The sequence below is a fragment of the Narcine bancroftii genome, chromosome 3, assembly GCF_036971445.1.
Source record: "Narcine bancroftii isolate sNarBan1 chromosome 3, sNarBan1.hap1, whole genome shotgun sequence".
In the NCBI taxonomy this organism is placed as follows: domain Eukaryota; kingdom Metazoa; phylum Chordata; class Chondrichthyes; order Torpediniformes; family Narcinidae; genus Narcine; species Narcine bancroftii.
Window position 1 is genome coordinate 230,363,471 of NC_091471.1, and position 22,109 is coordinate 230,385,579.

Below are 22,109 nucleotides of genomic sequence, written 5' to 3' on the forward strand. Positions count from 1 at the left end.
ATGGAGGGGGTAGGGGTCCAGAGTGGGTTTCAGAGACTGTGGGGTGTGGGGGGCTGGAAGATGTTATACAGATAGGCAGTTACAGAGATAGGGAGAGGTGTAGGGGATCGGTGGGGTTTACAGGGACAGGGAGGGATGAAGGTGATTAGAGGGGGGTTAGAGAGACAGGGAGGGGTGTAGGGGATTGGAGGGGTGGGGTGGTTACATAGACAGGGAGAAGTGTAGGGGAATGGAGGGGGTAGGGGACCGGAGGGGGTTACAGACACAGGGAGGGGTGTAGGGGACTGGGAGGGTAACAGAGTCAGGGTGGTGTGTTGGGACCCGAAGGGGGTTACAGAGACAGACAGGCATGTAGGGGACTACTCCAGGGGTGTGGGGTTTGGAGGGGTTACAGACTAGAAGGTGTGCAGTGGAACGGATGTGACAGGAATTATTGGTCCCTAGTGCACTTCAGCTGCTCCCTGTTAACCCATCATTTCCAGTTTACAAATCGAGTCTCTCTCTCTCTCTCTCTCTCTCCCTCTGTCCCTCCTCTCTTTCACTCCCTCTCTCATCCCCACCTGCCTCCCACCCTTTCTCCTTTCTCTCTTCCCCATACACCTACCTCCCCTCTCTCTCCATTCCAACTCCTTTCCCCCTCCTCCTCCTCTCTTTCTCCCTCTCCCTATAACCCTCTTCTCATCTCTCTTCGCCACACCCCCATCTCCCTTCCCTCTCTCCTCTTCCCTTTCCCGCCCTAGCCCCGCAATTCTCTCTCCCCTGTGTCTCTCCCCCTCTCCCCACATCACTCTTGCCCCACATCTCTCTCTCCCCCCCCCCCCCCCACCGCGTCTCTCCCCTGTTTCCATGACCTGAGCTCACTGTTGTTCGTTCCACGCCTTGTTACCATCTGAACTGAAATTGAGATGGTTTGTGATAAAGGAATCAAAACTTAGTGTGGGAGTGTTTTATGGCGGGAGAATCTCTCAAGTAAGGTGGGGTGTTACAGGCATGGGTGGAGGGGAGCGGAAGGTGTTACAGAGACAGGGAGGGATTCTGGGGATTGGAGGGAGTTACAGAGACAGGGAGGTTTGTCGGGGACCGGAGGGGGTTACAGACACAGGGTTGGGTGTAGGGGACCGGTGGGGATTCCAGGGACAGGTAGGGGTGAAGGTGATTGGAGGAGGGTTACAGTGACAGGGAGGGGTGTAGGGGATTGGAGGGGGTTTACAGAGATTGGTAGGGGATTGGAAGGGGGTTACCAAGACAGGGAGGGGTGTAGGGGAATGGAAGGGGTAGGGGACTGGAGGGGGTTACAGAGACAGAGAAGGGTGTAGGGTTCCAGAGGGGGTTAAAGAGACAGGGAGGGGTGTAGGGGAGTGGAGGGGGTTACAGAGACAGGGAGGGGTGTAGGAGAATGGAGGGGATAGGGGTCCAGAGTGGGTTTCAGAGACTGTGGGGTGTGGGGGGCTGGAAGATGTTATACAGATAGGCAGTTACAGAGACAGGGAGAGGTGTAGAGGATCGGTGGGGTTTACAGGGACAGGGAGGGATGAAGGTGATTAGATGGGGGTTAGAGAGACAGGGAGGGGTGTAGGGGATTGGAGGGGTGGGGTGGTTACATAGACAGGGAGAAGTGTAGGGGAATGGAGGGGGTAGGGGACCGGAGGGGGTTACAGACACAGGGAGGGGTGTAGGGGACTGGGAGGGTAACAGAGTCAGGGTGGTGTGTTGGGACCCGAAGGGGGTTACAGAGACAGACAGGCATGTAGGGGACTACACCAGGGGTGTGGGGTTTGGAGGGGTTACAGACATAGAAGGTGTGCAGTGGAATGGATGTGACAGGAATTATTGGTCCCTGGTGCACTTCAGCTGCTTCCTGTTAACCCATCATTTCCAGTTTACAAATCAAGTCTCTCTCTCTCTCTCTCCCTCTGTCCCTCTTCTCTTGCACTCCCTCTCTCATCCCCACCTGCCTCCCACCCATTCTCCTTTCTCTCTTCCCCATACACCTACCTCCCCTCTCTCTCCATTCCAACCCCTTTCCCCCTCCTCCTCCTCTCTTTCTCCCTCTCCCTATAACCCTCTTCTCATTTCTCTTCGCCACACCCCCATCTCCCTTCCCTTTCCCGCCCTAGCCCCGCAATTCTCTCTCCCCTGTGTCTCTCCCCCTCTCCCCACATCCCTCTTGCCCCACATCTCTCTCTTCCCCCCCCCCCACCGCGTCTCTCCCCTGTTTCCATGACCTGAGCTCACTGTTGTTCGTTCCACGCCTTGTTACCATCTGAACTGAAATTGAGACGGTTTGTGATAAAGGAATCAAAACTTAGTGTGGGTGTGTTTTATGGCGGGAGAATCTCTCAAGTAAGTGGGGTGTTACAGGCATGGGTGGAGGGGAGCGGAAGGTGTTACAGAGACAGGGAGGGATTCTGGGGATTGGAGGGAGTTACAGAGACAGGGAGGTTTGTCGGGGACCGGAGGGGGTTACAGACACAGGGTTGAGTGTAGGGAACCGGTGGGGGTTACAGGGACAGGTAGGGGTGAAGGTGATTGGAGGGGGGTTACAGTGACAGGGAGGGGTGTAGGGAATTGGAGGGGGTTTACAGAGATTGGTAGGGGATTGGAAGGGGGTTACCGAGACAGGGAGGGGTGTAGGGGAATGGAAGTGGTAGGGGACCGGAGGGGGTTACAGAGACAGAGAAGGGTGTAGGGTTCCAGAGGAGGTTAAAGAGACAGGGAGGGGTGTAGGGGAGTGGAGGGGGTTACAGAGACAGGGAAGGGTGCAGGGGACCAGAGGGGGTTTCAGAGAAAAGGTGGGGTGTAGGGGAAGGGAGGGGGTTACAGATACAGGGAGTAGTGGAGGAGACTTGTGGGATTTACAGAGACAGGGAGGGGTGTATGGATCCGAGGGGGGGAGTTGCAGAGACAGGAAGTGGTGTGTGGGCCTGGAGGAGGTTCCAGAGACAGGGAGGGATGTCGGGTTCTAGAGTGGGTTAGAGACAGGTAGAGTTTTAGGGGACTGCAGTGGGGGGCATGGGATTACAGAGAGAGGGAGGTGTGTAGTGGACTGGATGTGACAGGAATCTCTGGTCTGACCAGTTGAACCTTTTCCATGGTGCACTTCAGGGAGTCTCTCTCTCTATCCCTGTTTCACTCTCATCTCCCACTCCCTCCTACCCTTTCTCCTCTCTCTTCCCCACAAACACGTATCTCCCCTCTCTCCATCCCAACCCATCTCCCCTTCCCTCTCTTTCCCCTCTTACACCCCATCTCATCCCTCTCACTCTCAACTTATTTCCCCCTTCTCTCTCCCCATTTCCCCCAACCCATTTCCCCCTTCTCTCTCTCTCTCTCTCTCTACTCCCCCTCTCTCCACAGGCAACATCAAGGTCCACTCTAGGCAACGCCCAGGGGGCAGTGTGGCGCCTTCCAGAGGCTCGCAAGGACCTCATCATGGCCGCCCTCCTGGAACTCAGCCTTGAGCCCCTAGTTAACGGTGAGATGCAGCTCATCGAGGCCAGGGTGCGGCATAAGGATCGGCAGGAGAGGGACCTTTTCAAGAGCCTCTTTCAGTGACCGCTGCAGTTACCCACAGCCCACCTGGAGTTGGGTCCCTCTCCCAGTGACCCACCCCATATCCTTGGGTTGTGTTATATAGTCAGGATAAAGTGAACCATTTTGTTGACATGTAAGTGTACACCCTGCGGACTGTAGTAACTGTAGTGCACCATTGTAGGGCGTATATATAAATGTGTGTGTGTGTGTGTCTGTGTGTGTGTGTGTGTGTGTGTGTGTGTGTGTGTGTGTGTGTGTGTGTGTGTGTGTGTGTGTGTGTGTGTGTGTGTGTGTGTGTGTGTGTGAACAGTTTCCTGAGATGGTGGAAGGCATCAGTAAGTAAAGTCTCTTCTGTTACTTGAATCTTGCATCTCTAATAAGAACCCTCCCAAGTAACACAGAGACATAACAGGCTGCAACCTCTGGACCAGTGCTTCGTAAAACAGTGGATTTCTGTGGACGTTGAGATTGTGATAAAAGCACTCCAAAATAAATCAAAGTGTCGGATACAGGTGTTCGACTTCATGGTAAAGTTGTACAAGACATCAGTGGAGGTTTGGAGTATTGTGTGCAGTTTTGTTCACTAGCTACAGGAAGGTATCAATAAGATAGAAAGAGTGTAGAGAAGATTTACATGGATGTTGCCCGGACTTCAGGAACTGAGTTACAGGGAAAGGTTAAGCAGGTTTGGACTTTATTCCCTGGAGCATAGAAGAATGGGGGAGATTTGGTGGAGGTGTTTAAAATTATGAGGGGGACAGAGGTCAAATGTAAATAGGCTTTTTCCACAGAGGGGAGGTGAGATCCAAACAAGAGGACATGTGTTAAGGGTGAAAGGGGAGAGGTTTAGGGGGAACATGAGGGGGAATGTCTTCACACAAAGAGTGGTGGGAGTGTGGAACAAGTTGAGGTGGTAAATGTGAGCTCAATTTTAACATTTGAGAAGAATTTGGACAGGTACACAGATGGGAGGGGTATGAACTGGGAGCAGGTCAGTGGGACTAGGTAAAAAATTGTTCTCAATGGAAAACGCCTATCCACGTTTGGTCTGTATATCCCCCCTCGTAATTTTAAATGTTAAATCTCCCCATTTCTACTTTCCAGGAGATGAATTTCGGAACCAGTTTAATCTTTCCCTGTAACTCAGTTCCTGAAGTCCAAGCAACATCCTAGTAAATATCCTCTGCATCTTTCTATCTTATTGATACCTTTCCTGTAGTTACATGACCAGAACTGCACATAATAGTGGGATGTTGAATCATCCCAGGAGTGTGTGATAAGACAGGAGCTTCACCCTGTGTCCCACCCTAGGGTTGTGTGCGGGATAGGGGAGGAGGCAGCTTCACTCTGTGTCTCATCCCAGGTGTGTGTTACAGGATGGGGGGAGAGGGAACTTCACACAAGGTCTTCATCAAACAATGTCTCAGATCCAAAGCCATATTTTTTGCACTTTTTGATCCTATTGCATACAGCAAGTTTCAAAATATGCCATTTTGTTAATTATACCATCTTTAGAGGAAGACTTTCTCAATTTACTAAATGTTTTTATATTGTACATATTGGGATATTTGGCAGGGTGGGAGAGAGATTGATTTCCTTCATGTATTTACAAACTGCCATATCCAACTGTTGCTTGACTTGGGGCTATCTGTGCACCATACACGTGTGTATATACCTAACCAAGCAACATCCTAGTAAATATCCTCTGCATCTTTCTATCTTATTGATACCTTTCCTGTAGTTACATGACCAGAACTGCACATAATAGTGGGATGTTGAATCATCCCGGGAGTGTGTGCTTGACTTGGGGCTATCTGTGCACCATACACGTTTGTATATACCTAACCATTCAATAAACTGTCAAACAATAAGCAATCTTCCTTCACCTGCGAACTCCTGTCAGGGAAGGAACATTTTCAATCCAGTCAGACTTTCCGCTGAAGTCTCGTAGAAAAGAGAGACCTCGGGGTACAGGGTCCGACACCGCGGCGAACAGGGATTGACACGGTGAACGGTGGAGAGTTTTGTAGAACAGAGACACCTCAAGGTACAGGGACCAACATGATAAATGGTGGGGTGTGTTGTAGAGGTTGGAAGAGGTGATGTGGATATTGTGGGAGGTTGTTGGAGGATACAACAGGATATAGACAGATTAAAAACTTTTATTTATTCCAAAACAGGACCCATCTCTGTCCCCTCCCTCTCCCCTACCTTAGCTCTCTCTCTCCCCTCACCATCCCCTCCCTCCTTGATCGAGAGACCAGGGAAGGAGTGTAAATTATCAGACTCAATCATCCTGCTGTCAGGTATCAAAATATTTATTCGCAAACAGGAAGAGAGACTCGACGTGCAGGAGCCTGGTCCAGGAGAGGCTATCTCTCTCTCACTGTCCCCTACTCATGAATAAACATCAGGGGGCAGGGAGTCAGATGGAGAACACTCCCCTCTTCCCTTCTCCCTGCTTCCCGTTGCCATTGACAGGATGCTGCAGGAACTCCTTGCTCTCCAGGTGGGACTTGAGGCCAGGCTGGGATTGCATCCTCTCCACATAGCCAGAGAGCAGAGGGAACTCCTTGAGGCAGGAAGGATCCAGAAGGTGGAGGTTCAGGAGCACGTCGAAGAGGCTGTAGTCGACGAAGGAAATTTGTGGGAAGAGGAGGGGGAGGGGGAGAGGCGTGTATGAGCAAGTGCCTGTGGAAGTCTATACCCTCAGACGCTCGCCCCCCCCATCCCTTGTTACCTGTGTTGAGGAGTTGTGGACAGTGCGGGAGGTTTCAATGAGATACAGACACAATGGGGAGTTGGGAGAGGTGTCATGGACAGTGCTGGAGGTTATAACGGGATACAGACAGGATGGGGAGTTGGGAGAGGTGTCATGGACAGTGCTGGAGATTATAACGGGATACAGACAGGATGGGGAGTTGGGAGAGGTGTGGACAGTGCGGGAGGTTATGACGGGATATGGACAGGATAGGGGTTTTGTGGACAGTGCAGGAGGTTATAACGGGATACAGACAGGATAGGGAGTTGGGAGACGAGTTGTGGACAGTGCGGGAGGTTATGATAGGATATGGACAGGATGGGGTTTTGTGGACAGTGCAGGAGGTTATAACGGGATACAGACAGGATAGGGAGTTGGGAGACGAGTTGTGGACAGTGCGGGAGGTTATGACGGGATATGGACAGGATGGGGTGTTGGGACAGGTGTGGACAGTGCAGGAGGTTAAAACGGGATACAGACAGGATGGGGAGTTGGGACATGTGTAGACATTGTGGGAGGTCCAGAATGGAGGTCCATCGCCTTCCCAAGATCATGTTATATGGCGAGCTCTCCACTGGCCACCGTGACAGAGGTGCACCAAAGAAGAGGTACAAGGACTGCCTAAAGAAATCTCTTGGTGCCTGCCACATTGATCACCGCCAGTGGGCTGATATCGCCTCAAACCGTGTATCTTGGCACCTCACAGTTCGGCGGGCAGCAACCTCCTTTGAAGAAGACCGCAGAGCCCACCTCACTGACAAAAGACAAAGGAGGAAAAACCCAACACCCAACCCCAACCAACCAATTTTCCCCTGCAACCGCTGCAACCGTGTCTGCCTGTCCCGCATCGGACTTGTCAGCCACAAACGAGCCTGCAGCTGACGTGGACATTACCCCTCCATAAATCTTCGTCCGCGAAGCCAAGCCAAAAAAAAAGAAAAGACAGGATGGGGAGTTGGGTGAGGTGGTGTGGACAGTGTGGGCGGTTATAAAGGGATACAGAGGATGGGGAGTTGGGAGAGGTGGTGTGGACAATACGGGAGGTTATAAAGGGATACAGACAGGATGGGGAGTTGGGACAGGTGTGGACATTGCGGGAGGTTATAACGGGATACAGACAGGATGGGGAGTTGGGTGAGGTGGTGTGGGCGGTTATAAAGGGATACAGACAGGATGGGGAGTTGGGAGAGGTGGTGTGGGTGGTTATAAAGGGATACAGACAGGAAGAGGAGTTGGGAGAGGTGATGTGGACAGTGGGTGGTTATAACAGGATACAGACAGGATGGGGAGTTGGGAGAGGTGATGTGGACAGTGGGAGGTTATAATGGGATACAGGCAGGATGGGGAGTTGGGAGAGGTGGTGTTGACAGTGTCGGACGGCATGACATGATGCGAAAAGAATACAACAGCAGCCTCATCTTCCAGGAGAGAGAGAGAGAGGGTGGGGCCTATTGCTCACCTGGTTCCCGTGGATGAATTCCAATCCTTTCCCGTTCTTCTCCAGCACCTTCTCAAAGCATCTCAGCCAGGAGGGAAGGTCCTCGATAAATTTGGCCTTTCCATCCTGCAGTGGTGAGTGGAGGGGGAAAAGAGAGGGGTGTGCAGTGAGGTTAATGTTTGGACATGACACAGTGGATGAGTCGTTACACGGGGAAGAGGTGGAAAGATTTTGCCTGGCGCGAACAACCCAAGAACCTGGGGCGGACAAGGCAAAAGAGATGGAAAGCACAAAACACGACAGCACAGTGTAGGCCCTTCTGCCCTCGATGTTGTTCTGAATCATACATTCCTTCCTAAAAAAAACTACACTCTACCTACCCTGTAACTCTCTATTTTTCTACCATCTGTGCGTCTAACAATCTCTTAAAAGCGCCCAATGTTCCAGCCTCCACCACCATCCCTGGCAAGGCATTCCAGGCCCCCACAACTCTGTGCAAAAAAAACCTTCCCCTAAACTTCCCTCCTTCCACTTTGTACACACGTCCTCAGTGTTTGGTGATCCTGCCGTGGGAAACAGATGCTGACTGTTCACCCTATCAATACCTCTCGGAATCCTGTCGACCTCAATCAAGTCTCCTCTCATCCTTCTACACTCCCAAGAGAAAAGTCCCAGCTCTGCAAACCTTGTCTCATAAAACTTGTTTCCCGATCCAGGCAACATCCTGGTCAATCTCCTCTGCCCCCTCTCCGTAGCTTTCACATTCTTCCTGTAATGAGGTGACCAGAACTGAACACAATGCTCATTGAGGACCTTGTCAAATGTCTTGTTAAAATCCATGAGATCGAATTCAGGAGCACTGGGTACGACCACTCTCTGCTGCACATGAACAACTCTGTCACAGGAAGCATGGTGAGCCTCAGTGTTCATAGAACCGTACAACACTCCAGCACAGGAACCTTCTTGTCTGTGCTGAACTATTTTTCTGCCCAGTCCCACTGAACTGTGCCCAGTGCATAGCCCTCCCATCCAAGTATCTGCCCGAACTCTTCTTAAATGTCAAAATCCAGCCACATTCACTACCTCAGCTTGATCCGCACTCTCTGCATGAAGAAGTTCTCCTAAACTTCTCCCCTTAACCCGTGTCCTCTGGTTTGGTTCTCACCCACCCCAGTGGGGAAAAAGATGACCTACATTTACTCTATCTATTGCCTTCATAATTTTAAAGATCAAATCTCTACCTCGTTCTTCTACGCTCCAGGGAATGAAGTCCCGAACCTGTTTAACCTTCCCCTGTAACTTAGTTCCTAAAGTCTGGGCAACATCCTAGTAAATTTTCTCTGCACTCTTTCTATCTTGTTGATACGTTTCCTGAAGTTCAGTGACCAAAACTGCACACAATACTCTCTCTCTCTCTCTCTTCCCCTCTCTCTCTCTCTTCCTCTCTCTCTCTCTCTCCCCAGCTCTCTCTCCCACTCAATCTCTCCCACCTCCCTCACCCCCACTCCTCTCTCCCCTTCTTTCTCCCCCTTCCTATGTCTCCACCTCTCTGTCTACCCTTTCTCTCTCCCTCCTGTCACTCCCCCCACTCCACCCCTTTCCCCAGGGTACATTCACATAGTTTGTGTAGATGAGGATCACATCCGTCATTCTCAGATCTTCCACACCATCACAGAGCATGTCGATGATCACAGCGTCTCTGTTATCCTTACCGTACAGTCCTGGGGATCGGGGGGGGAGGGGGGAGAGAACTAGAGGAAGAGAGAGGAGGGGAGAGAGTCGGTCTAATGTGGGAGGCAGGGGTGATCCCAACCACTTGTATGCCAGAAACGAACTGGGAAAGAGCACGATTCAGAGGGACAAAGGGGGCAGGTTAACTGTCGAGCAGGGGGGAGAACAGCAGAAAGTCCTGGCGGAGGAGCTGGGGGTAAGACTCACCGAACTTGCGGCCCAGGTGCTGGAGGATGGCGTTCGACTGGTACAAAACAAGATCCCCATCCTTGAACTTGGGGAATTGTCCAAAGACCTGGTAAGGGAGCAAAAGATGGAGGGTGCTATCTGTGATTGGCTGAGGTGGGCAACCTGTCCTCACACCCTTTCCCCCAGCATCCCATGAGGGGGATTATGAAAAGGCCCCTCCCCATCCTACTGGAAACACTCTCTCTCCCACCGCTTGCAATTGGTGTTGGGAACTCACGCAGGTTGACTTCAATGGCCCTGATGACCATTCATCGACTTCCTTCCACGTCTGTCCCTGATTGGCCAGGAACATTCTCGTAGCGGCACATCGTCCTGTGGCGGGGTGAGTGGGGGGGGAGAGAGGCATAGGAGAGAAGGGAGGGGGAGAGAATGGTCACAGACACGGAAATGGAGAATTTGTGCAGCTCCCTCTCCTGTTGTGCTGCGGTCATCTTACCTCTTTTTTTTAAATTTTATATTTTTCACACCATAAATCACATTAATCATGGTACACACTTTTTCCTTTTCACACATATACAGTGCCATTTTCTCCCCCCCCTCCCTCCTCCCCTCCCACCCTCCCTACCTCCCCCCTCCCGTCCATTTAAGGTATAAAATCTAGGATACATTAAACCAGTCAGACAATGTTGTCATTCAATAAAAATACACCAGAAATTCCACTGAGTCCATTCTTTTCATTTCCTTTTCCTTCCGTTAACTTAGGTAGTGATTGTCCCCGGTAGGTTTTCGCTATTGTGTTTAATGTAAGGCTCCCATATTTGTTCGAATATTTCAATATTATTTCTTAAACTATATGTTATTTTTTCTAATGGAATACATTTATTCATTTCTATATACCATTGTTGTATTTTCAAATTATCTTCCAATTTCCAGCTTGACATAATACATTTTTTTGCTACGGCTAGAGCTATCTTAACAAATCTTTTTTGTGCATCCTCCAAATCAATTCCAAATTCTTTGTTTTTTATGTTACTTAGGAGGAAGATCTCTGGATTCTTTGGTATATTGTTTTCTGTTATTTTATTTAATATCTGATTTAGATCTTCCCAAAATTTTTATACTTTCTCACATGTCCAGATTGCATGAATTGTTGTTCCCATTTCTTTTTTACATCGACAACATCTATCAGATACTGTTGGGTCCCATTTATTTAACTTTTGAGGTGTAATGTATAGTCTGTGTATCCAGTTATATTGTATCATACGTAACCTCGTATTTATTGTATTTCTCATCGTTCCAGAACATAATTTCTCCCATGTTTCCTCTTTTATCTTTATATTTAAATCTTGTTCCCATTTTTGTTTAGTTTTACCATTTGTTTCCTCATTCTCCTTTTCTTGCAGTTTAATATACATATTTGTTATAAATCTTTTGATTATCATTGTATCTGTAATCACATATTCAAAGTTACTTCCCTCTGGCAAACTCAAACTGCTTCCTAATTTATCGTTCAAGTAGGATCTCAATTGGTAATATGCCAGCGCTGTATCTTGAGTTATATTGTATTTATCTTTCATTTGTTCAAAGGATAAGAATCTATTACCTGAAAAACAATTTTCTATTCTTTTAATCCCTTTTTTCTCCCATTCTCGAAAGGAAAGGTTATCTATTGTAAAAGGGAGTAACTTGTTTTGCATCAATATTAGTTTTGGTAATTGATAATTTGTTTTATTTCTTTCTACATGAATCTTCTTCCAAATATTGAGTAGATGATGTAATACTGGAGAACTTCTATGTTGTACCAATTTTTCATCCCATTTATATAATATGTGTTCAGGTATCTTTTCCCCTATTTTATCTAATTCTAATCTAGTCCAATCTGGCTTTTCCCTTGTTTGATAAAAATCTGATAGGTATCTTAATTGTGCGGCTCTATAATAATTTTTAAAGTTTGGCAGTTGTCAGCCTCCTTGTTTATACCATTCTGTTAATTTATCTAGTGCTATCCTCGGTTTCCCCCCTTTCCATAAAAATTTCCTTATTATTTTCTTTAACTCCTTGAAGAATTTCTCTGTCAGTTGTATTGGCAATGCCTGAAATAGGTATAATATCCTTGGAAAAATGTTCATTTTAATACAGTTTATCCTTCCTATTAGTGTTAGTGGTAAATCTTTCCAATGCTCTAAATTGTCCTGTAATTTTTTCATTAGTGTATAATAATTGAGTTTATATAGTTGGCCGAGATTTTTGTTTATTTGTACACCTAGGTATCTTATTGCTTGCATTTGCCATCTAAATGGTGATTCCTTCTTAAATTTTGAGAAATCCGCATTATTCATAGGCATTGCTTCACTTTTATTTACATTGATCTTGTAACCCGACACTTCTCCATATTCCTTCAATTTCTTATATATTTCTTTTATTGATAGTTCTGGCTCTGTTAAGTATACTATAACATCATCCGCAAATAAACTGATTTTATATTCCTTGTCTTTTATTTTTATCCCTTTTATATTATTTTCTGTTCTTATCAATTCTGCTAGTGGTTCTATAGCTAACGCAAACAATAAAGGTGATAGTGGGCATCCCTGTCGTGTTGACCTGCTTAAGTTAAATTGCTTTGATACATGTCCATTTACTGTCACTTTCGCTAATGGTCCCTTATACAATGCTTTAATCCAATTAATATGCTTCTCCGGTAAACTGAATTTTTGCAATACTTTGAACAAATAATTCCATTCTACTCTGTCAAAGGCCTTCTCTGCGTCTAAAGCAACTGCTACTGTTGGTGCTTTATTCTCTTCTACTGCATGAATTAAGTTAATAAATTTACAAATATTGTCTGTTGTGCGTCTTTTTTTGATAAATCTAGTTTGGTCTAGATTTACCATTTTCGGTACATACTCTGCTAATCTGTTTGCTAATAGTTTAGCTATTATCTTATAATCTGTGTTAAGTAAAGATATTGGTCTATATGACGCTGGTGTGAGTGGATCATTCCCTTGCTTTAGTATTACTGTAATTATTGCTGTTTTACATGAATCTGGTAAGCTTTGTGTTTTATCAATCTGGTTGATTACTTCCAGGAGGGGCGTAATTAATAAGTCTTTAAATGTTTTATAGAATTCTATTGGGAATCTATCCTCTCCTGGTGTCTTATTATTTGGTAATTTTTAAATTATCTCTTGTATTTCTACTATTCCAAATGGCTCTGCTAATTTATTTTGTTCCTCTATTTGTAGTTTTGGTAGTTCAATTTTAGTTAGAAATTCATCTATTTTCCCTTCTTTCCCTTCGTTTTCAGTTCGGTATAATTGTACATAGAATTCTCTAAAGTTTTCCTTAATTTCTTTTGGATTATATGTAATTTGTTTGTCTTTTTTCCTTGATGCCAATACCATTTTCTTAGCTTGTTCTGTCTTAAGCTACCATGCTAGGATTTTGTGCGTTTTTTCACCTAGTTCATAATATTTCTGTTTTGTCTTCATTATATTCTTCTCCACCTTATATGTTTGTAGTGTTTCATATTTTATTTTTTTATCCACCAATTCTCTTCTTTTAGTTGTATCTTCCTTCATTGCTAATTCTTTTTCTATATTTACTATTTCCCTTTCCAACTGCTCTGTTTCCTGATTATAGTCCTTCTTCATCTTGGTTACATAACTTATTATTTGCCCTCTAATGAATGCTTTCATTGCATCCCATAGATTTCGTATTTATTTCAAAATACATTTTAATTTGTTTTTCAATAAATTCTCTAAAATCCTCCCTTTTAAGTAACATGGGGTTTAATCTCCATCTATACATTCTTGGAGGGATGTCCTCTAACTTTACTGTCAATATTAAGGGTGAATGGTCCGATAGTATTCTAGCTTTATATTCTGTTTTTTTTACTCTATCTTGCATACGAGCTGATAAGAAAAATAGGTCTATTCTTGAGTATGTTTTATGTCTAGCCGAGTAATATGAATATTCCTTTTCCTTTGGGTGTTGTTTCCTCCATATATCCAAAAGTTGCATTTCTTCCATCGATTTAATTATAAATTTGGTTACTTTGTTCTTTCTGTTAATTTTTTTCCCAGTTTTGTCCATATTTGAATCCAAATTCAGGTTGAAATCCCCTCCTATTAATATGTTCCCTTGCGTATCTGCTATCTTCAAAAAGATATCTTGCATAAACTTTTGATCTTCTTCGTTAGGTGAATATACATTGAGTAGATTCCAAAACTCCGAATATATCTGACATTTTATCTTTACATATCTCCCTGCTGGATCTATTATTTCCTCTTCTATTTTAAATGGCACATTTTTACTAATTAATATAGCTACTCCTCTTGCTTTTGAATTATACGATGCTGCTGTTACGTGTCCTACCCAATCTCTCTTTAATTTCTTGTGCTCCAATTCAGTTAAATGTGTTTCTTGCACAAATGCTATATCAATTTTTTCTTTTTTCAGTAAATTTAGCAGTTTCTTCCTTTTAATTTGTTTATGTATTCCATTAATATTTAATGTCATATAGTTCAACGTAGCCATTTCATACTTTGTTTATCTTCCCTTTCCGTTTCCTCATCATCACCTTTCCTTCTTATCCATTTCTGCTTTCTTGTTTTGAACACTTTATAAGACAACATTTCTAAAACATCAAACATTTCCCTTATTCTCCTATCTAAAATTTCTTTAACCACATCTCCCCTCTCCATTTGGATTTGCGAATTCACTCACAATCGTCAACTGATTTTGCAGTGACCGTAACTCCTCCCCACCCTGGATAGAAAAAAATTTTTTGACCTTTGTATTCCAGTGGCTTTTTGTCTTGTCTCATTTTCTTCATTGCTTTCTCCAATATATTTTCTCTTGTTGTATATTTTAAGAATTTTACTAAAATGAATCTTGGTTTTTGTTGTGGTTGTGGTTTTGGGGCTAATGTTCTATGTGCCCTTTCTATTTCCATTTCTTCCTGTAATTCTGGTCTTCCTAGGACCCTGGGGATCCAATCTTTTATAAATTCTCTCATATTCTTACCTTCTTCATCTTCCTTAAGGCCCACTATCTTTATATTATTTCTTCTATTATTAACATAACATAACATAACATAACAATTACAGCACGGAAACAGGCTATTAGGCCCTTCTAGTCTGCACCGAACCAAACACCCCTTTCTAATCCCACCTCCCTGCACAATGCCCATAACCCTCCATCTTCTTCTCATCCATATACCTGTCCAACCTTTTCTTAAATAATACAATTGACTCCGCCGCCACTATTTCTCCCGGAAGATCATTCCACACAGCTACCACTCTCTGAGTAAAGAAGTTCCCCCTCATGTTACCTCTAAACCTCTGCCCCTTAATTCTTAACTCATGTCCTCTTGTTTTAAACTTTCCTCCTCTTAACGGAAATAGTCTATCCACATCCATTCTGTCTATCCCTTTCATAATCTTAAATACTTCTATCAAATCCCCTCTCAACCTTCTACGCTCCAAAGAATAAAGACCCAATCTGTCCAATCTCTCCCCATACTCCAGATGCTTAAACCCAGGCAACATTCTGGTAAACCTTCTCTGCACTCTCTCCACTCTGTTTATATCCTTCCTATAATTAGGCGACCAGAACTGCACACAGAACTCCAAATTAGGCTGCACCAACGTCTTATACAATCTCAACATCACCTCCCAACTCCTATATTCCATGCAATGATTGATAAAGGCCAGCATACTAAAAGCCTTCTTCACCACCCTATTCACGTGAGTTTCTACCTTCAGGGAACGATGTACCGTCACTCCTAAATCTTTCTGCTCTTCTGTATTCCTCAATGCTCTCCCATTTACCACATATGTCCTATTCTGATTCTTCTTACCAAAATGAAGCACCTCACACTTATCAGCATTAAATTCCATCTGCCATTTCTCAGCCCACTTTTCTAAGCAGCCCAAATCGCTCTGCAATCCTTGAAAACCTTCTTCATTATCCACTATTCCACCTATCTTAGTATCGTCAGCATATTTACTCATCCAATTCACCACCCCATCATCTAGATCATTAATAATTTATAATTTTCCATTATATCTATCTTCTTGGCTAACAGCTCTTGTGTCTCTTTAACTTTTTTATTAGATTCTTCTAATTTCTTTTTAAAGTCCTCTACTTCCATTTCTACGGCTGTTTCTCATTCGTCCACCTTGTTCACTCTTTTTCCTATATCTGACATGACCATCTCTAATCTATTCATTTTTTCTTCTGCACTTTTAATTCTTCTTTTTATTTCACTAAATTCTTGTAATTGCCATTCTTTTACTGATTCCATATATTCTTTAAAAAAAATATATCCATTGTCTTGCCTTTCCCTTCTTCTTCCATTTCTCTATGTTCTTCTTCTTCTTCTTCCTCTGGGTTGGTCATCTGTTGTTTCCTTGTTTTCTTTTTACTCTCTTCTTTCTTGTTCTCTTTATTTTCTATGTTCTCTTCCTGTTGTTGTGTTGGAGCTGTCATTCTCAGCTGTGGAGATCGACTCCTCAGCTGGTCCCCCCTCCCGTCAGTGTTTCTTTTTTCATGCGCATCGCGCATGCACGACTCCTCGCGCATGCGCGGTTGCGCACTTTTACTTGGCTCCGCGACCCATTTTTGTAGTCCTGAGCTCGGGACTTCAACTGACCTTAGGGAGCGGGCTTCTCTCTCCGTGGCGGGCCTCCTCAGACAGGTAAGGCCTTCACCTTCTTCTTCCGACGTTCTTTCTTCTTCTCTTCTTTCCATTGCTTTCAACTTTTCTTTCTTCGCTGCCATTTTCTTCCCACCTTTATTTTCACTTTGTTTTAATTTTCATGTTTGTGCCTTTGTGTTTTATGTGTTTTTTTTAAACTTTTCCGGAGAGGGCTGGAGTTCCCCAACCGGCCACTACTCCATCACGTGACTCCTTTCGTCCCTGCAAATTTAAAGTAACTTTGCACTTGTCCCAAACAGTTTTTGTAAGTTCACTACAAGCCTTCGGTAGCTTTCGGTTTGCTGAATATCTCCGCAAATTTAAGGCTTTGGCAACCTTCTCATGGATGTAGCTGTCAGTACTCCCCGAGTCTATTAGGCAATTGAGTCTCATCATTCACCTTCCCCTTCATCGTCGACCGTTCCTGTCCGTAACATCCCCCAAGCTTTACAGTCAATTGAGCTATCACAGGGGAACTTTGTGCTGATCTCACCTCGCTGTCTCTTGAAGTCAGTTCAGTCGGCTCATCTGAAGATTCCTCCTTTTCACATTTGTCTTCCATTCCCGCAGCCCCAGGATGAATTTTCTTGGAGCTTCTCTTCTTATCGGTGGGAGTATTTTTCGCCTTGCATGCTTTAGCGAAGTGGCCGAGTTTCCCACAATAGCTGCAGGTAGCAAATTGAGCCGGGCATTTGTGTCTGGGGTGCCAGCTGTTACCACAGAAGTAGCATTTGCCAGGGGTTCGCCCTTTTCTTTTCAGCAGTCCAGGATGTTCCCCTTTGTTTCTAGCATTTCACTGGACTGCATAATACTTCCCAGTGTTTTGGATAGAGTGACTACCCGGTCGTACGTTAAGGGCTCCATTTCCAGCAGCATTTGATGGATGTCACTGGAGTTGATTCTGGTGACAAAAGCATCCAGCTTCAAGGCATTGCTGTGTTGCACATTGACTGCCCTGACATCACATTCGTTTGCCAGCGAGTCGAGGGCCAGTGCATAGGCAGCATCACTTTCCCCGGGTTTCTGGCGTCTAGTCAACAATTGGTGTCGAGCAAGCACCACATTCCGTAGCACCATGTAGTAAGCAGTCAGACATTGCCGGGCTATAGCCAGAGTGGAAGCTCCTTGCGTTACAGCAAAAGGGACCTCACCTATCCAGGAATTCAGGTGGTCCCACTGTATCGCCTCATTGATCACGTTGTTTCGAGCCACGTAGTAATCGAAACCAGCAATCCAGTGGTTGAAAATTTCTCTGGCCCTCGGAGCAGACTGCTCGATTATCAGCCGCTCTGGCTTGAGGGCTGCATCCATTTCTGCTAATAAAATTGAAGTGCCAGTGATGAAGTAGAAAAAGACGATGTGGTCAAACAATAATCATGGCTTTTATTAGCAGAAATTCATGGTACAATAATGAAAGACAATGGGTGCATACACAGTTATACCCAAGGGGAGTGTCTCTACATGCAGCTTAGCAGAGATTCACCACACCTTACCTCTCCACATCCCCTCTCCCTCCAACCCTCTCCACTCTCCCCCTCCCTCTTTGCACCCCCTCTCCCACTTTCTCCGTAGTCCCTCTCTCCCCTCCCTCTCTGCATCCCCTCCCACTCTTTCCCTCTGTCTCTCTCCTCAACCCCTCTCCCCCCTCCTCACTCTCTCTCACTCCCCCCACCCCCTCAAATCATCAGAGAACTGTTTAGTGTGGGGGGGGGGTGAAGGGACAAGGGGAACAGAACAAAGACAGTCTCTGTAGTTCCAGATGTAACGTGGTTGCGTGAGGACATAAATCTCTGGCTCTCTCTCCCCACCGTCTCTCTCTTCCTCCCCTCTCTCTTCCCCTCCTCCCCACCTCTTTTTCTACCCCTGCTGCTCTCACCCCCCCCCCACCTCTCTCTTCCCCCCCCCACCTCCGCGCCCACCCCCCCATGGCTTCTCTCTCTCCCTGCGCCTCTCTCTATGCCCCGCCTCTCTCTCTTCCCCCACCTCCACTCTCTCCCCCCGCCTCTCTCTATCCAACTCTCTCTTGTCCCCGACACCTCTCTCTCTCCCCACCGCCTCTGGACTCTCCCCTACCGCTTCTTTCTTCCTTCCGCCTCTACACCCCGCCTCTCTCTGCTCCGCCTCCCTTTCCCCCACTTAACTCTCTACCCTCCACCTCTCTCTAACCTCCGCCTCTATCTTCCCCACCACCTCTCTCTCTCCCGCTGCCTCTCTCTTCCCCATCTCTCTCTCCACCGTCTCCTCTATCTCTCCCCCACTTCCTCTCTTCCTCACCTCTCTCCCTGCCTCCTCTCTCCCCGCCTCCTCACTCTCTCCCGCCTCCTCTCTCTCCCCGCCGCCTCTCTCTCTCCCCGCCTCCTCTCTCTCTCCCAGCCTCTCTCTCTTCCCCACCTCTCTCCCTGCCTCCTCTCTCTCCCCGCCTCCTCTCACTCTCTCTCCCTGCCTCCCAGTCTCTCTACCCCCATGGAGGCATCTCTTCACCTAACCACATCCATGAGTCCCACCCTAACTTACATGTCTCTCCCCCTCTACTCTTCGCTCCTTCCACCTACCCACTTCCCCCTCCCGCGTCTCCCCCTTTCTCCACTACCTGGTCTCACTGTTGTTCGTTCCACACCTTGTTAGTGTCTGAATGGAAATGGAGTTGTTTTCTGATAAAGGAACCAAAACTGATGAGTCAGAAGGTTTGTTGGTTTACGGCGGGAAAATCAAGTAAGGCGGGGGTGTTACAGGGAGGGGTTTAGAGGACCGGAGGGGGTTAGAGAGACAGGGAAGGGTGTAGGGGATAGGAGTGGATTACAGATACAGGGAAGGGTGGAGGGGACCAGAAGGGGGGAGTTACAATGACAGGGAGGGTACTAGACGAGGAGGGTTGTGTGGGTCCGGAAGGGGGGTGGGGTTACAGAGATAGGGAGGGATGTCAGGGACCGCATGGGGTTACAGAAAGAGGGAGTGATGTCGGGGACCACATGGGGTTACAGAAAGAGGGAGGGGTGAAGGGGGTTACAGAAAGAGGGATGCACGATCAATTGTACAAAGGCTCATGTTGGTGAAACTGAAGGCTTTTATTCACAAGAGATGGACAACATCCCTGTGTTGTTGGCACACTAACCCAGACTCGAAATGGTGGACAGGGTTGTGGCATGATAGCCTTTATGGGAAAAAAAGAGGGGGAGTCATAAGGTGGCCAGTGAGAACAGGGTCAACCAGGAAAAGTCATGTTATTTACATATAATGAATATATACATTCATCTGCTCTTTTCAAAGACAGTCTTGGGGTGTGTGCTGTGGTCAGCCGACCCTCATAAGTTCAGTCTGTCCACCGGTCTTTGGAGTTGTAACCTGCAAGTCACTGTCCGGGGGTCTGTTGGTTTCAGCTGATCCATTCTGGTTGGCCCAGCGGGGTTACTTCGTTGGGCCGGGGGATGGGGTTGTGTATGTGCATGTCGGCTGTCAGGTTGGCAGGAGTCATGGGGGTTGGGATGTAGGGCCCTGGAGAGCTTGGTGGGGCGGGGGGAGGAGACGTCCCAGATGCTCCTGTGTGTGCCAGGTCCTGGATGGATAGTATGTCCTTGGGTCCGTCCAGGAATACCACATAGGCGTACTGTGGGTTAGTGCGCAGATGCTGGACCCTCTTGACCAGAGGGTCAAATGTATGGGTCCTCACATGCCTGAGAAGTAGGATGGGCCCGGGGAATGTCAGGCAGGTAGATAAGGTGATTCCCAATCCCGAACTCCTAGGGAATGTAAACAGTCTTTCATGAGGTTCTCGTTGGTGGCTGTACACAGGAAGAACCGGATAGTGAGGAGGGCCCCAGTGGGGGACAGGGAGGCCCTTGGCCAGTAGTGCTACCTTCCAGACTGTGCACATCTTCCTCTCCACCTGGCCATTCCCTTTGGGATTGCAGCTGGTGGTCCGGCTGGAGGAAATGCCCTTGGATAGCAAATATTGATGCAGCTCGTCACTCGTGAAGGACGAATCCTTATCGCTGTGGATGTAGCAGGGGTATCTGAAAATGGTGAACAGGTTGTTCAGAGTCTTTAATGACGGTAGCTGTGGTCATGTCTGGGCAGGGGATAACAAAGGGGAACCGCGAGTACTCATCGATGATGATGAAGTACACATTGCAGATCGTGGAGGGTAGGGGTCCTTTGAAGTCCATACAGACGTTCAAAGGGGCGAGAAGCCTCGATCAGATGTGACCGGTCAGGCTGGTAGAAGCAGTTTTCACTCTGGGTGACCCAGCAATTTCTGGTCAGCGTCCTGATGTCCTCGATGGAGTAGGGAAGATTATGGGACTTGATGAAGTGAAAAAACGGGTGATCCTGGGGTGGCAGAGACTGTCATGCAGTGCCTGCAACTGGTCCATCTCCGCACTGGCACAAGTCCTCCATGACAGGGTGTCCATCAGGGGGCTCATTGAGCTTTCCGGGCCGGTACAGAATGTCATAATTGCAGGTGGAGAGCTCGATTCTCCACCTGAGGATTTTATCGTTTTTGATTCTACCCCACTGCTGGTTGTTAAACATGAAGGTGACTGCCTGTTGGTCAGTTAGCCAGGTAAAATGTTTACTGGCGAGGTAATGCCTCAGTGCCGTACCACTTCAACAATAGCCTGGGCCTCTTTCTCGATGGAGGAGTGCCAGATCTCGGGGCCCTGGAAGTTGCATGAAAAAAGTGCCACAGGCCTGCCTGCCTGGTTAAGTGTGGTGGCCAAGGCAAAATCCAATGCATTACTCTCCACCTAGAACTGGATGGATTCATCCACTGTGCGCATCCTTTGCAATATCGGCTTTGATAGTCAAATGCCTCGTGGGCTTCTGCTGATGGGGAAAACGGTGGCTCTGATGAGTTGGGCCTTCTCCACAGAGCTGGGAACCCTCTGAGCATAGTAAGAAAAAAACCCCAGGCACCTTTTCAGGGCCTTGAGGCAGTGGGGGAGTGGAAGTTCTAACATGCGGTTGGGGCTGATGGCTCCATTTTCCACCACGTAGCCTAGTATAGCCAGGCAACATGTGTCAAAGACACACTTCCCTGTGTTGTATGTCAAGTTGAGGTGTTTCGCGGGTGTGGAGGAATTTCTGGAGGCTCTTGCTGATCATGGCCGCAGATGGTGACATTGTCAAATTATGGAAAAGTGGCCTGCGCCGGTGTTCGTCCACCATCCAATCCATCTCTCTCTGAAAGACTGACCCTCTGTTTGTGACTCCAATGGGGAACCTCAGGAAATGGTCCAGCTGGCCATCTGCCTCGAAGGCAGTATAGTGGGGAACTGGTGATAGGCAGACTTAAGGTCTATGGTGGAGAAGACCTTGTACTGTGCAATCTGGTTCACCACATCAGCTATGTGGGTCAGTGGGTATGCATCCAGTCGGGTGAATCTATAGATGGTCTGGGAGTAATCAATGATCATCTCGGGTTTCTCCCCACTCTTCACCACCTCTACCTGGGCTCTCCAGGGGTTCGTAGTTTGCTCTATCACCGCTTCAGCAAGGAGGAATCTCGCTTCTGACAATAAATGTCCTCTCCCCGGTGCAATATCACTGACTTTTAGTGATGACAGGCTTACAGTCCAGGGTGAGATTGGCGAACAGGGGTGGGGGAGAGATCTGGAGCACGGAGAGACCACATGTCGGACATGGTGATTAGGTTTGGCGCTGCTGGTCAGCCACGTGGTTAGGATGGGGGGTGCCGGGCAGTTTAAATCTGCTTGTTACAGTCCGTGAGGGGAGGATGAAGCCTGCCGTACCTCATG

General features: G+C 47.0%; 2 protein-coding genes across 2 annotated transcripts in view; both read right to left on the reverse strand.

Moving 5' to 3' along the window:
* LOC138758218 (glutathione S-transferase P-like) overlaps positions 1–18,993 on the reverse strand; it is a 46,564-nt gene extending 27,571 nt beyond the window's left edge. Inside the window, exon 1 of the mRNA XM_069926829.1 lies at positions 18,954–18,993. Coding sequence (XP_069782930.1) covers position 18,954 — 1 coding nt within the window. The 5' untranslated portion in view covers positions 18,955–18,993. The remainder of the gene's footprint in view (positions 1–18,953) is intronic.
* On the reverse strand, positions 5,837–10,059 carry LOC138759624 (glutathione S-transferase P-like). Its single transcript, XM_069930338.1, has 5 exons — positions 9,931–10,059; positions 9,672–9,759; positions 9,351–9,454; positions 7,777–7,859; positions 5,837–6,194 (listed from the first exon to the last, which is right to left on the reverse strand). Exons 1-5 carry the CDS (start codon positions 10,057–10,059, stop codon positions 5,960–5,962), a joined length of 639 nt encoding a protein of 212 aa, XP_069786439.1. The 3' UTR covers positions 5,837–5,959.
* Positions 18,994–22,109: the final 3,116 nt, after the last annotated feature.

What these genes read in the sequence shown, in the direction of transcription:
- LOC138759624 (XM_069930338.1), bottom strand. Translation starts at nt 10,059, where the DNA reads ATGCCTCTCTCCCCCCCCACTCACCCCGCCACAGGACGATGTGCCGCT. An exon ending in GCACCTGGGCCGCAAGTTCG is followed by an intron (nt 9,455 to 9,671) that starts GTGAGTCTTACC and finishes CCCGATCCCCAG; the next exon opens with GACTGTACGGTAAGGATAAC. An exon ending in GAGAAGAACGGGAAAGGATT is followed by an intron (nt 6,195 to 7,776) that starts GGAATTCATCCA and finishes TCTCCCCCTCCC; the next exon opens with CCTCCTCTTCCCACAAATTT.